This window comes from Pezoporus flaviventris, unplaced genomic scaffold, assembly GCF_033815535.1.
Source record: "Pezoporus flaviventris isolate CSIRO_AGI_PZ_B2104156 unplaced genomic scaffold, CSIRO_AGI_Pfla_v1 ptg000015l, whole genome shotgun sequence".
In the NCBI taxonomy this organism is placed as follows: Eukaryota; Metazoa; Chordata; class Aves; order Psittaciformes; family Psittacidae; genus Pezoporus; species Pezoporus flaviventris.
Window position 1 is genome coordinate 917127 of NW_026892563.1, and position 16327 is coordinate 933453.

At 38.4% G+C, this 16327-nt stretch overlaps 1 protein-coding gene across 7 annotated transcripts in view; it reads right to left on the minus strand.

Moving 5' to 3' along the window:
- Nucleotides 1-16327, minus strand: part of CTPS2 (CTP synthase 2) — a 66931-nt gene that overhangs the window by 12776 nt on the left and 37828 nt on the right. For 6 of the 7 annotated variants that reach the window (XM_061453179.1, XM_061453176.1, XM_061453177.1 and 3 more), the window contains exons 14-16: nt 4978-5074; nt 3581-3636; nt 1810-1906 (exon numbers count right to left, since the gene is read on the minus strand). In XM_061453179.1, coding sequence (XP_061309163.1) covers nt 1810-1906; nt 3581-3636; nt 4978-5074 — 250 coding nt within the window. Of the gene's footprint in view, nt 1-1809; nt 1907-3580; nt 3637-4001; nt 4133-4977; nt 5075-16327 lie in introns of those variants that run through there. The other variant, XM_061453182.1, reaches the window with a different exon arrangement.

Below are 16327 nucleotides of genomic sequence, written 5' to 3' on the forward strand. Positions count from 1 at the left end.
AAATAGCTCCCAACACCAGCATGCATAACAAAGGTAATATATAACAGGAACATAGTAAGCAAAACCCACCATGACGATTAGTATTTTATGAATTCACATGTATCCTTTGCTCTCAGATTACTCCCTGTGGGGCAGTTGTTTGACATTATTTGTAAGTGACTATTCAAACCCTGGTTCAAAATTATAGTGCTGTTCTTCAACATACCATGGAGTACATAAAATGAATCTTCAGGAGCATCATGTCACAAATAGCACTCCATGGGATGATAATGTATTCTTATGATAAATTCATGCTTCCGTGCATGGAATTTATCTTAACAAATGGCAATTAGAGGACATGTAAGAAAACAAAAAAAACTTGTACCTTCATCTTCAGCTGGCTGATAGTCATTTAGCCAACAGTGACTTAAAAGCAAGGAGTTGACCAAAGAATCAAGCAAAATTAAAGGGACTGTTTCTAAGAGCTACCCTGTGTTGCATACACCAAACATATGCAGTCTAGTTCCTTTTTATTTCAGAACTTCTTAGAAAAGAAATCAGCTCTTCCTTGGTAAAGCAGCCTGAATCTATGAGATTTCCACAGTATCAAACCTTCATCTGAATCAGCTCTGTGAAAGAAAGGAACTTGCTTTTTATTTGATTTTCATACTTTTTTTCTATAATTCTAATCAGAGGGTAACTGAGAGACAAATTAATTGGAAGACATCTTGAGAGGTCTCTATCTTCACCTTCTGCTCAAAGCAGAAGGTGAGAAGGTTGCTGATGGCTTTTTCTAGTAAAGTTTTGAAGGTTACTACCAGCAAGGATGGAGATTTCACATCCTCTCTAAGTAATTTATTCCAGCAATGGTTTATACTTTGGCTGTACTGCATGTATACATACTTCACATACTGAAGTAAACCGAACATATATTAGTTACTGGGACGTAAGTAAGAATATTAGAGGGTGTTTATGGAGCAGGCCAATGTCATTGTGAAGATGGTTTTTATCTTTGAAATGCCAAGGTGACCATGAAGGTCTCTGATGACTGGAAAAAGGCAGTCACCATGCTCTTCTTCAAGACAAAAAGGAAGATATAAGGAACTACAGGACAGTCAACCTAACCTCTGCTTATGGCAAGATTATGAAACAAACCCTCTTCTAAGGCATTTCCAGACACATGAAGGACACGAAGACAACCAGGCACAACAACCTTGGGAACAATCAGTCTTTGGATTAAGGGAGAGCAGTAGCCTCCCTTAATCCCAACTTCACAATGCAAGGATTTTGATATGGTTTCCTAGCATTCCATCTGGGAGCTGTGGACTACGGGTAGACTACAAAGCGTGTTAAAAAATGGCTGGACTATTGGGTTCAAAGTCTAGTGGTGAGTGGTTTGAAATCCAACAAACAGCATACTTGGAGATACTCAAAATTTGACTGATGCAGCTCTCAACAACCTGATCCCTATTTGAAGGCAGCCCTGTGTTGAAGCAGAGGGCTAGACTGACTGTAACTGACCTACATCACTCTATGATTCTACTCAGCCAAATCCCAATGAGCTAGAATTAGGACCTTTTGGAAAAGGAGCATGTCTCTCCCTGATAATCAAATACATGCACAATCCTTGACAAGAGTAAGATGCCTCCTAACACCCTCTGAATCTTCACACACTGCAACACACAGGTGGAGTCAGCAGCATTTCCCAACATGATCTTGGCTGTTATAACAGATAAATATTATTCCTATATGCATTTAAGAACTGAAAAACTGATAGTTTACATGGTTTTAATAGACTTAGAAAGTACTACAGACAAGTACGACACTCACTCTCCAGTTCAATAATTTCCATCCTGTTCCCCTCTGTATCATGGCCAACAAATTTCAAACCTTTCTCTTCAAAGCAGTGAGTCAACTCTGGGTTCACCTGAAATATTCAAAGTAATAATAATTGTAATTCTATTTATTTCTGGATTTATCAAACAGTAGAGGTTATTTGTAATGTTTTCAGTATGCATACAAGAATAAAAAGGATTGAGAAAAAGAGTTGGGAACTTTTGCTTTCTTGTTCTAACAACTCTCAGGCATAAAACTGTAAAAGCGGGCATGCTTATTTAGTAAGAGGTGAATTAGTAATTTTAAAACTTACTACATAATATTAAAAAAAATTAAACCCAGGGTCTCTTCTGCTTGCTGTCCTTTTGATTCTGAGCAGCTTGCATTTCTCATTTTTTAAATGGCCCACCGCAGTAGGCATAAAAGCTGACCTCCTTTTTGAACACTGCATTTCAGTGCTTATGACACAAGCTGTGGTTCAGCTCCTCCTTCAAACTGAAGAATTCTGCAGTGAGCTGTTTCATTTCCTTGGTGATGTTCTAACCACTCAGTTACTATTCAAACTCTGAGCACCTTTACCATGATCACATTCTCCTCCGAGCTTTTTAAGGAAACTTAACATGGTCTGAATCAGTTTATAGCATGCATACATCTCATAGCTCAGGCCCCTCTGTAGATACTGGTGGAGTCAGGTCCCTTCTGAACTATCTCAGAAGTAACTCCAGGAGTCCAGCTCTCACTTATTTCCTTGAATGACAGTACCCTGAATACACAGAGATGCTCTCAAACAGAGGAGTGGACCTACACAAAAGGCATACAGAGTTGGATGGTAGGAAGCAAGTGATCTGTATTAGCCTCCAAGTTGTAAATACCTGAAGTCCACCTACATTTGATGCCTGAAGTCTACCCATGTATGAAAGAATGTGCACTACCTGGACATAATCTAAGCTGTTAAATAAGCCAGATCAGCCAAGGATCAACACATTTAAGGATTATAAGCCTTTAGCTTTCAAATACTTCACAGAAAGTCAAATAATCCCTGACATCAGGGATTATCCCTCTCCAATACCATTTTGCTAAGACACTGCAACTTCTCTACCACAAAACCAGTACACAGCCTCTCTACAGATCACTTGTAAGAACACCTCTGCAATACTGTTCCTAGTTTCAGACCCCTGGGTGCAAGAAAGATTGACAAAATGTTGCAAGTCCTTAGGAGACCCAACCAGGATGATTAGGGGGCTGGACCACATGCAGCATAGGAGGAGAGACTGGATGAGCTGGATTTGTTCAGCCTGGAGAAGGCAGAGACTGGATCTTGTTGCTGACTTCAACTATTTAATGTAATGGTATAAAGAAGACTGAACCAGACTATTCTGAGAGATGCACAGCGCAAGACCGAGAAATAAAAAGCAAACTGCCAAAGGAAATGTCCTATTAGATATAAAGGAAAAAAGGGATCATAATGAAGTGGTTAAGCATTGGAACAGATTGTCAAAAGATCAACATTCTCATCTTCAGAGAGATTCAAACTAGATGTAGCAAAATCCTAAGCAGCCTGATCTAATTTTGAAGCTGGCTCAGCTCAAAACAGGAAGCTGGACCAGAAGACTGAAGAGGCTCCTTCTGATCTAAATTATACTATCTATTACTAAATTTTGGGTTATGCTTCTACATTAGCTTTAAGGAGAATCATGCCTACCAAGACAAAAGTAATTTGCTTGAGCTTTAACTTCTGAGTACAACCTACACTAGCAGTGCTTACCTCATATCGATGCCTGTGCCGCTCCTCCACAAACATTTCATCACCATAAAGTTTCCCTGAATATACAACAAAAGAGAAATTAATGCTAATGGGTTGCTTTAATAGTTATTACAACACTTTGATGTAATTTAAAAATGTCAAATTTAGAACATAACAGGACATTCCAAGATTATGCTTTTCTGAGTGACAACTGGTTTCTTTTAATTTATGTTACCCAAGTTTATTCAGGATTCACATTCAACATTCCTTAACCAGAAATAGCTTAGGTAGAGTAGAGTCTAAAGGTCACACTTAAACTAATTTAAATTGTAAAGCCTAAAATAAAGTAAGTTTGAATGAACAAGCAACATAAAATCCCTTCAGGGTTTTACAACAGTCGTACACAATAGGTGCAGCAAAAGAAGCCTTTTAGTAGCATCTGTTCCATTTTAATCGATTATGCATGGCAGCTGGCATAATACCTCCAATGGCAGAGAATATTGTTTTCCTCTCTTTTCCTGATCTCATTACCCAAAGGACTCTTGCAGTTCACTGAGCCTAATCTGGAACACTCTACATTCCAGAGAAACAAGGAGTAAGTTAGAAGCATGCAGTAAACCAGAATTTAATCATCTCTCTCACTTACAGCCATGGCTCAAACTTTGCTCTCAATTTATCTTAGTGTCATTAGGACTACTATCTCACTTAATGGTTGGTACAGGAACTAGACTGCCAAGATCTCAAAAAATTGTGGAGTGACAGTACTGTAATTTTACAAAAATGCAAATATGCATTAATTTTAAGGAACTGCCTTTTCAAACTTTCCATTCAAGTTGTAAAATATCAAAACCAGGAATAAGATTTCCTGAGTAAATTACCAGAGCTTTCTATGAGTCTTTCATAAAGTGAGGACTGTGGCAGTGAGGCCAGGTGACATTTAAAGCTGAGGTATACTGGCAACTCTAGAGAATGACAAGCGATATTTAGGTCTGTCAAGAGCATAATGCATAGGAGACTGGGGTACCAAAAAGCTTCAGGGGTAGAACAAGCAGTCCTGGTTCACACATCCTATCAACTCATAAAGAAAATAAATGTTCTGATCTTCTCCAAAAAATAAGGAATTAAACTATCTGCTTTCCAGTTTATCTCAACAGATTCCTCACTGTTTATTTAAAGTGTTGGACCCTAACTGATTTTTTCACTGGGACTTCTATGTCTCTCATTTCCTTCTTTACATTCCAATCCTGGGTAAACGTATATAGGAACAGGACCAGAATGAATGAGCTCAGGAAAGCTGTCACCCAAATGCTTGCTTGAGGTTGTAGTACTGTAACAAAATGTGCTTTGGCATTTTTGCTTTGCTATGTTACAGAGTTCCTACCCAAAAGGCAAGTCATAAGAGCAGAAATGTAACTTACTTAAAACAGAATTTTGTGTTTTGAAAACAGTCTTTCTCTTCCCTAGCCTCATTGTTCCACCCATATCTCCAGGACTGTGTTCTGGCATGTCAATAACCTGTAGAGAAAAACTGTATAAACACTGTTTCATCCAACACAGAAAAAAAAAAAAAGAAAGCAATAACTGCATAACAGGTTGCAGAGATTTATAAATGACAACATTATTAATTTTTCCTCCAAGCATTCCTAATTATGACTACTCTTTGGTTTCCCTAAAGCCTTGTTCTAAGTACTGGGAGTGTAATAGACTGAGAGTATTAGCTAACTGGTGTGAAACTTTTTAATGCAATGTTATAACCAACAAAAATAATTTATTATTAATTCCTTAATTTAATTTTTGGGCTAGAAACAAAAACCCAGATACCAAAACATGAGCAATAGGATAATTCTACCAAAAGCTATTCTTTGTTTCTATAACAGTACATATGTTTTTTAAAACTGATAACTTCGTAGATGAAAAAACCCTCCAAGTAATAAAGACAGCATCTCTGAAAAAGCAAGTCCCTGAACCACACAGTGATAGAGGCTGAAAGATTATCCTGGGTAAATATTTCTGTACACCAGTCCCTTTCCTATACTGTTCTTTATACAGAATGTTCCTTCTTACGCTAAGAAACGGAAACAGCTGTTGTATGAAGACAGCAAAAGTCCTCTTTTTTGGAGACTGGGGAGGAGTGAAAAGGCACGGAACAGGAGTGGAAAGAAGGCACTTGAAACAAGACTATAATCTAATGTTGTAAAAGCAGAGTAATAAAAGATGTGACTCCAACATTTCATAAGTCACTAATTTATCACTGGCAGAAAATGGAAAAACATTCTCCCTTAGTTTCCCCTTTACTAAAGGGTTTCTCAGATTGCCTCAGAATACACAAAATACTTTGCCTTGTATGCGGAATATGCTATTTAACATAAAATGTGAAGAAAATATACAAATACTGGGTTTGAGGACTGAAATGGATGAGTCAAATGGATGCTATGTGGGTCAAGTGGAATCCAGAATGGTGGGATTCAGAGGATGTGAGAAACTACGGTTTAGTGAAAGGAGCATGTTTAGTTTTGCTTAGTTTGAAAAATCCTGCTGGGCCTCACAATCATGTGAGAAGGCAGACTTAAAGGAAGTCTGCCTCAGAGAAGTAAACCAGTTTAAAAGTGTAAAGCACATAGGCAGAAACTATGACCAATGTATTCACACACAGACAGCCAGTGAGGAATGTAACTGACAAAGATTCTTAAAATATAAATATTCATACATATGGGTAATACGGAATTGGATTTTTATCAACCTCAGTTTGCCCTCTGGGAGTAATGAAAACAATTTCTGATGATACACCTCATAAAGTGAAGTTATTCAATTTAGAAGGGATGGTGGAAAGTGCGTGGCCTTTGGTCTTGTGCCAATGCGTTTCAGCTGTGCAATTATCTCTGTATAACCTTATACCTTCAAACTGTTATTTATAAGCTATATACTCATTACAAAATGTCACAAACAGGAGTTGTGATCAAACTAGTGGGATATTACAAATACCTTAACTACCTCTCAAATCATGAAGGTGAGGACTATACAGAAAAAAAAATAAAATATTCACTGAAACCTTATTACTTCAAAAATATGAAATTGTCTGCTTTCTACTTTATTTCCATCCATTTGCTCTCCCTTTTTCCCTGAAGTAGTGGCCACAAAACAACACAGGACATCAGAAGCGGTTAAAATGTATACAGTATACTGTGTGTATGTGTCAAACACGGATCCTCTGAAACCAAACACAATTTTTCTGTGAGGTGTTATTTACTTGCCTACACCACAGATAACCTTAAAAGTTATGCTCCTGACTCTTGTAAGATGGACATAAAGTAGTAACAAGCAGCTATCAAGTACTTCCAAGTATCTGCTTCTCTTGCAATTACAAAAATTTCACTTTAACAGCTGTTTAATAAATATTTGCAGTTGACAGGTTTTGTTTGTTTGTGTTTGCTTAAGTTTGGAGGCTAAAGTCAAGACTAGACACCCCTTCATCCTCAAAAGTGTATCAAGCACCTAAATACTGTCCCTTTAGATTTTTCTCACCTTTAGATTTTAATTCCTCACCTTTAGATTTTTCTTCCTAAAAATCTGGGGCAGGATGTTTTGGTCAAATTTTGCTAACTGCAGCATGGTAATACCCAGGTGTTTGAGGTGTCATCCTCCATACCCCCCCCCCCCCCCCCCAAAAAAAAATTTTACTATTTTCACCTTTCAGAATTTGCTGTACTAAGATATTCTCTCTATCAAAACTTTGAGCACAATGCCACAAATAAAAGGAAGCATAGGGATACAATAGGTGGGATGGTAACTTCCGGAAAGACATAGCTCAGCTCTTAAACACCTGGCTCCAAATGAAGCGGACCTGTCTATGCAGTGCATAGCAGATTTCACTAATTTATTGTGCTTAAATGTGTCCTCTAGGAAGACTCAAAATCATCAGTTAGCAAATACATGGTCTCCAGTTCAGTTAAACAGAGCATATCAGTTCAAAAATGTAATGGCCACACTCTCAGCTCTTCCTTCTTTCAGCAGGCAAAGAACAAACACTGATCCTCACGAGTCCCACTAAAGCTCTAGACTGGAATCCTGGAATCTAGACTGGAACCTGGAATGAAGCCACACTGTGAATGCACAGCTTCATCTGCTCTCCTGAGGGCTTCTGCCACCCTCTCTCAGGACCCAACATGGGGCTGCAAGCCCAACAAACATTTCACTGGAGAAATGGACTCTCAGGGAAGAGTCACGGAATTTTCCCCAACTAATCTTTGTCTTCAAAAAGGCCCATTTCCGTGACTCAACAGTTACATTAGTGTGGTCAGGAGCACATATTCGAAAGATAATCTAATCCTTAAAACCTTCCCTGACATCTGCTGAGTCTTAACTGAGATGTCTTTTAAGAAACATCACGATACAACTGTTCAACCTTATTCCTACCAGTGGCAGATTTTCTACCAATATGACAGCAATATTGAGTTTTGATATCAAGCAGCTTACTGCATGTGTTCATATTTTGCTTTTAATATGTTCATTATAAACCAGCTCTCCATCTTCCCCAAGATTTTTATGTTTAGGATAGTAAGAAAATAGACACTTCAAATATTTTTTCAGTCAGGTGAGGAAAGGAGCTACTTATGAGTAATACCTCCAAGTTATTCTGACTCTGGATCTTCCTTTTTGATATGCTCTGTGACTCTGATCAACTTTAGCAACTATCAGAGCACATCCCTCAGTATTTATATATTAAATGAGTTTCTCTGTAACAAAGTTTGCGCAAGAAGCTTTTGAAAGCAAAGTGACAACACTGCCCTACACCCCAAGGACAGTAATAAGCATCAGAAAAGCAACTCATTATGGAAAATTATGGAAAATTTTGCCATATTTATCAGAATTCAGCTGATCAGATAAAAGACGAACCTTCAAGTGGTGGTTATTTTGAACAACTGTGCAACTGAATAGATTCTTCAAAGAGCTTATGCTTCCTGCCACAGAATAAACCAGCTCTCACTATGCAATAGTTCTTTGAAAGACTGGAGAACAGCATAGAACAAGAGGTACCACAAGCAACAAAAAGGCATCAGCAGTGAGGATGCAAAAAGAGATATAGCATTTCTTACCCAAATCTCTGAGAACTGCCAGCACTACAGGGGTTTTACAGAGACCACATACTACACTTAGCAGACAGTCAGCATGAAATAAATAATCACTCTGACATCACACAAAACACATCCTAGATATAAAACAGCCTGATCAGTATTAAATCATTCTACTGATGAAACCTACTGCTTGAGTTGTTTCATTGTTGTCAGGACACACATAAAAATTAATGAGAAAACCTCTCAAGCCCAGGCACTCAATACGGAGCAACCAAGGCCCTGAAAATTATTCAAGACCAGGTTGGACGAGGCGTTGGGTGATATGATTTAGCATAAGGTGTCCCTGCCATGGCAGGGGGGCTGGAACTAGATGATCTTAAGGTCCTTTGCAACCCTAATTATTCTATGATTCTAAATACACCACCTACCATTTTAGTAATCACCCCCGGACCATTAAATTTTGTCTTTGCTTTGCCTCACAGGCTGCAATGCATTTTGAAAAACACATCTACTATGGATTCCGGGGCTGGCAGGGGGATGTTAGGCGTGTCTGTTTGGGTTTTGGCTGAGAAGGATGGGTGAGGAAAGGCAGGGAGGGAGAGGAACGTTATTTATTTGAACAAGTCATTGGGAAGTGAGGTTTGGAAGCAGATTTTTAGGGTTTTTGCTTTTTTACTCTGCTCTCGTCTGCCAAGGAAATGATTTGTCACTGCTGAAATAAATTGCTACACATGTTAAGTGCTGATCAAGGCATCAGGCGAAGCCCTGACCCTGAAGATTAATTGAACAGTGAAAAGAGGCTCTAAGACACTCAGTGCGTAAGAGATGTGCAGAGGGAAAGCAAACAGGAGCAGGGAATACAGCGACAGGTACTCATGAATATTCATCCCTGCTGAACACAGCTATAAAAAAAACACAACACAAACTGACAAGGACTCAAACCAGACTAGAGGAACCCATTCTTTTATTGCCTCTTCCATTCAGGATTTGTCAGTACTGGCTAGATTCAACCTCATCTGTTTCATTCACAAGTTCATCAATAGACAGACCCAGCCACCTACAAATGGGATGTTTATACTAACATTTTAGAAACAATAGTACAATCATTTTAATGAAAAGAATTGACAGATGCAATACTAAGTATGATACTGACAGCTTCCAACTTGGCAAGTAAAGCAAAAATACATTCTTTCCCTCTTCATTCAAAACCAAGGTTTAAATATTTTCAGTTACTGAAAGAAGGTGAAAGGACCACATACCTGCCAGAATCCCCTATTCCCTTATTTCCCAAAGATATCCTAGTTCCAAGCAAACCCCATCATTGCCTACCTACCTAAAGCACTCAGCCCCCAAGGATGGAACTAGTTGCCATAAAGCCACTTGCAGATTTCAGACTACTCAGTGCTCTATTACTCTGATTGAAGTAACATTTGTTTTCAAAAATATTACCACCACCATGTATAAAAGCAAAGCAGAAATCATCTACAGCTGACTCGTGCAGCTATACAGTAATATGAGCAACCAGCTTGAAAAATCCTGTTCTCTACTCTCTTCACTAAACTACATCACAGTATCCAAATATTCCAACAAATATCAGCTTAAATTTTTTAAACTCCTAATAGCCCATAGCCTGTTATTGCCAAACGTTTTCCAGTGTGAAAATCCTCCTTTCCAAAGATTTGTTATTTCCTGTTTTAGAATTAAGTAACTGCCCTTCAGCATTTATTTAATTAAAGCCTAAAAACTCTCAAAGAAGGATTGTGCCTGAATAAGCAGAAATTCTGGTGCAGAATGTTTTGTAACATTTTCTTCGCAAAATGTCACAAAGGGTATAACTTCTTTTTCAAACAGTGCTTGCTTACTCATAAGCAAAGTGCATTGAACAGAAAAAGTTAATGAAGATATTGATATGCAAAGCCTATATAGATATTGCTTAACAGATTTTAGAACTCATTCTAGTTATTCCAACCATACGCCCTAGAGTCAGCTTAAATATTTAATCAAGCAGAAATGTTCAAACTGTCAGTGTTAGCAGGAGTAATAAGGTCAAGCAGTGCTGGCTATAGAAATACACTGGAGTGCCAGTCATGACATGCCAGGGTGTGCAGGATTTGTCAGACTTGAATAACTAAAAGAAAGTGGAAGGCTCTTCTCAGGCTTTGGACCAGTCCAGCTCATACTACAATTAATCACCAAATACTCACTAATTTAATTTCAGAAAGATCAGCACATCTATAGCCAGCAGAAATCCTTCCCTTCCTACCACATACATCTATTAAAAAGTCAGAACTCTGTCACTGCCTTTGAGACGTCTCCAAACTGAAATTAACAGTATGCGAAATTCTGCCTTTACTAATTCACTTAAATCCACATGTGTACATCAGGAGGAAGGCATGAAGTAAGTGTGTATCTCTGAGTATTTCAAAGCAGAGAGAAGAACCTAGAGAGGGAGGCAGAGCCTGGTGCTCTCTTCATCAAACACCCCCGCCACAAAGACAGGACATATATAATCAAACACAGCCTAAGATTGTGTAAACAGTAGATGTTTGATGCTTCCTGACTCAGGTGATTATATCCTACAGGCAACTGCCACGGAAGACTTGCCCACAGACAAGCCCCACTAAGCTATGCAAAGTAGCCAAGGAGACATGAGATTGTCCTTAGCAGAAACAATGCACACATTTTACCCTCAAAACTGTCCACTGTGTTCTGTACTTCCTCCACCCTGAGTTACTACACATAAGCAAGCAACCATTATTCTTTCATTAACAAGGTAGCATTAGAATCATTTCATATCAGTTATCTCTGCCTACAGCACACAAGGCAGAAGGAAAATTATTTACTTCAAAGAAAGTAAGCAGAAGGATTGCTTACTTCAAGTGCTCACTACTCCAGACCTTCAACAGAAAAATTTCTGCTTCCTGCGTCCAGGCAATGCTTAGTACCAGAACCTGCACCACCCTACTATTTTTTTAAAGAAATTTTACTCATCTGCCATAAAAATCAGCATCCTCATAGGGAAGACAAGGAGAACAAGCAGCTGGTTTCCATCCCGTTTCCCTAACCTAATCAGACCACTTCCAGACTGGTGAGTAAGACTGACTGCATTTCAACCTCAGATCCTTCTCACAGAACGGTGTCACCAACTATCCTGATAACCTATCTTCCACTTCTGCCCAACGGTGATTTAGTAGCTGATGATCAGGGATGCAGAAACTAAGTGGTTTAGTTTAGAAAGGGCATGGGCAGCAAGTAGAAAATTACAGATTTCCCTATTTTCATTTATATACTAGCTTGAGGTACTTTTTAATTGGAAGGTACTTTTGTGGTGGTGTAAAACTTCCCAGCTAATTTCAGAGCTAAGAAAAAATCCCTTGAAAGGTCCTGGATCAGTTTGAAGATTTCAAGTAATCTCTTTCAAATCAGAACAGCAAGCCACAGCCATTTGTTTGTAATTATTTTTCTAAGCCCTCCTCCTTTTCAGGCCTGCCAAATCAGGTGCAGGGCACGTTTGCCACAAATCTATTAAATTGTGTGCGCACATCCTAAGAATAACAGTTGTTGTAATGGAAATAAAATACATCTGTGGACTATTTCTTTTATTTGTTGGAGATGGAAAAGCATCCTATCAAAAGGATAGCTATTTGAATAGGAAAAAAGAAAGTAAGGTAATGGTACAATACTATACTTTGAAATTGAGAAAGAATCTGGAAGTTTTCAAGTAAGTACTCACAAAGTAGTTTAACTTCTGTTTTAAGAAAAATTGCTTTATTGTATGCGATTCAGTTTAATCATTTTTACGTTATCTGACAACACATGCTTGACTGAGATGAACAACTTCATGCAGTTTAATTATTTCACCAACTAGCTTTACCTACTGTACATTTGATTAACAGATCATTAAATAGAGGTTTTAAACTGAAGGAAAAAATATCACGTTGCTTGATACTGCCACAAGAAAATGCCTAATTTAGAACCTGGACTAGATGAAGGAAAGTGAAATAAAGGACACTAGATCCATGAGGATTTCTGTGCTATAGATACGTTGGAAGCAGCCCAGTTTCACAATTAGGGCATTATACTTCATATCATACACAAAGATCAGTGGCAGACCATTAGCTTTAATGATTGGTTGACCATATATCGAAAGGGACACCAGAATTTAAACCCTGATTCTCTACTAGTTGATCTAAAATAGTATCTCTGATAGGTGAGCATTTTATTAAAATCAGCTGAATAGAAAGAAAAAGAAAGTATCTTGAAATGTTTTGAAGGCACTGCAGTGCAGACACGTTAAACTTCCACAAGGTATTTTGCAGGTTGTATATCTTTGCAAAAAAAATCCAACTAAAACAGTAGAGAATTGCAGAGAGCTGTGAAAGTAAATGTTACTCTACTTCCAGCGTCAGAATTTTGGGTCAGTCTAATTCCTTTAACAAGCAGCTTAGCTGAGTCCATTCTACAAAACCACACAAACAGACCAGCTTATGCCAACCATTGTAGCCTTTAATTGAAGCAAACTGTTCTGATGAGGAAGTATATTTTCTTTTCAACTCTACTTTTACACTTCAGCTGTCACTTTGTAGAAATGAAGATAGATGAAGAAATGTTGATAATGAAGAGTATCATACTAACACAATACTAATTTACAGTATAGTCATGTTTCTTCCTCTCTTCTACCCCCTTCTTTTCTTTGTTTTCATTTTTACATTTTGAAACAGCATCTCATAAGGGATCACACCCAGGAACAATACTGTGCAAGCTAAAGTAATTGTTTCTGGAAGGCAGGATCACTTTTACTGTTTAAACAGAGATATATATCTACTATGTAGATATCTTGGAATATTTTATATGTAGTTTTGTATTGTCCTCCTTCTCGCTTCCTCTTGGTTTAACTCCTGTTTAAATGTCACGCCAGTCCCCTCACCTCTACTACCTGGTAACATTCTGCTCCCCGTAACAAAATGGAAGTACTTATCAAACTAAAGTCGGCCACCCCATGACTTAGTGGTTCTCCTACTTAATTGACTAAATTGAGCTATTTTAGTAAAGACAATCTTGTGGCCTAACAGCAGAACAGGAATACTCTAAAAGGGAATTTGTAAGCAAAAGCCTCTGTCACAACCACTAATTTTAACTACTTCTATTTGTCTTCCATGGTATACCAAAAACAATAGAAGTACCTTGGCCTGTCTGGTCATTCATGCCTGTAACTTCTCCTAAATTACAAAGAACAATCTGAAGATGCTGGATATCTCATTAGGCATATAGAATGGACACCTCATTGTGTCCAGCAATGAATAATAGGATTTTCTTTGCCCCATGAAGTCAACAGCAGTAGTGGAGATTATTTCCATGAGTCATTACCATCCTTTCCACTCATACATTCCAGTTGGAGAACTGGAAGAACTAAAGCAAGTGCTGGGTATCATACAACGTAATCAATGCACCGACTTTTAATTTTTGGATTTACAGGAAAAAAAAAAAACAAAACAAACAAAAAAAAAACAAACAAAAAAACCCCACTAAAAACATAAACCAGTAAACTATATTAAAAAAAGAAAAAAAAAAAAAGCCAGAGCACAGGGAGAAAATGGCAATGATACAACTTTAACCAGTTAGATTATCTTGCAGAAAAGTACTTTGGCAATTTCATTACTGTCTATCCAACAACAGTACATTATCTTTTATGCTTCAGAAAACCAAAAGTAATAATACATATTAATATTATAGCAGAGATTAATTACCTTAATTATCACTGTCAGTCATTTCAGGGATGCTCTGAGTCACATGCTTTACAATACATTTATAATAGTTTTCTGCTTCCAGTCAGAAAAGCTTCAGCTAGCCGAAGATCATCTTGCCTGGAAGAATCTTAATTCTGGTAGAAGACTTATGACCTACAATCCAAATAATTTTTGTTTCAAGCAGGAACCACAATGTCTTCCTTCTGAGCAGGCTCCTTCTTTCCTCACTTTGTCCTGCCTCCTCCAAAAGTCTGCTAAACATCACTGTCCAAATCATAACTTAATTCTGAAGTCCTTGCAATCGTCCTTCTAGCACACTAACACTATCGTCTTCAACATAAAGTGACATGACTTCTCTAGAATTTGCTTTCCTTAATTGTGTTTATATAAGTATCAGGCTCAAGTTCAAACTGTTTAGAAGACAAGTGGCTTAACCAGTTGCATCCATGCTATGTTGCCAGAGCTCAAATGTTAATCACTTCTTTCCCCAGCAAGACACCAGTGAGCATCACCAGGATGCTTGTATTCAACTACAGGATCCAGAGTTAAGGTGACAGTAGAGACATATGTGTGCAGTTCTTGTTTGCTAATGGATCATAAAACCAGAACTGCAAATCTACATACTCATTTTAAAGGTAAATATGGTACATGCATTTTTGAAATATAACCAGCTAGAGATATGTGGGAGGAAGTAAGAAGAGAGGAGCAGAGAAGATATGCGCGTGCAAGTGGAGAATCATCATGAAAAAGGCCAGAGGAGGATAAATGAATCTTCAGATCATTTCTTATTTAGCAACAATATAGTGATAGCCTACAGAAAATATTTTACCAGTATTGTTTCTAAGAAAGTAGCATTTAAAGAGTAATGTCACCTTTATGCTACCACAAATCAAGTATTTCATTAGCATGACATCAGATGAACACACCCAGTATAATTCAGACATCCTCTGTGAAAAGCGGGGGTGGCCAGGCACAGATCAATTCAACAGATAATGCAGTGATGCACTCAAATGCTACAAATGTTTACCATGCAACCAGCAAAAGAAATTGCCACACAGCAAAAGTTCTAGGCTGTGTCACCAACAGGCACAGTATCACAGAGCTATGCAGCTAGTTCTCATACAAAGCAACACAGAACACCTACAACCTCACAAAGTAATCAGTTATTTAACGGTGCCCATACAGAAGTCATTTTATCTTTTACCTAATAGTTTGTTTCCAATGGCAGAAAAAAGTCACAAAACATGAGAAAGAATTTTTAGTTAAAATCTACAGTGAGTAACTGTAGAATCCATTTCAAATGGAGTTCTGTTGTTCAGTTTCTAACTTCACAGTACAGAATATTATCATACAATCATACAGAATCATACAATAGTTAGGGTTGGAAAGGACCTTAAGATCATCTAGTTCCAACCCCCCTGCCATGGGCAGAGACACCTCACACTAAACCATCTCACCCAAGGCTCTACCCAACCTAGCCTTGAACACCACCAGGGATGGAGCATTCACAACTTCCCTGGGCAACCCATTCCAGTGCCTCACAACCCTCACAGTAAAAAATTTCTTCCTTATATCCAATCTAAACTTCCCCTGTTTAAGTTTTAACCCATTACTCCTTGTTCTGTCACTACAGTCCCTAATGAAGAGCCCCTCCCCAGCACCCCTGTAGCCCCCCTTCAGATACTGAAAGGCTGCTGAGGTCTCCACGCAGCCTTCTCTTCTCCAGGCTGAACAGCCCCAACTTCCTCAGCCTGTCTTCATACGGGAGGTGCTCCAGTCCCCTGATCATCCTTGTGGCCCTCCTCTGGACTTGTTCCAACAGTTCCATGTCCTTTTTATGTTGAGGACACCAGAACTGCACACAATACTCCAGGTGAGGTCTCCCAAGAGCAGAGTAGAGGGGCAGGATCAGCTCCTTCGACCTGCTGGTCACGCTCCTTTTGATGCAG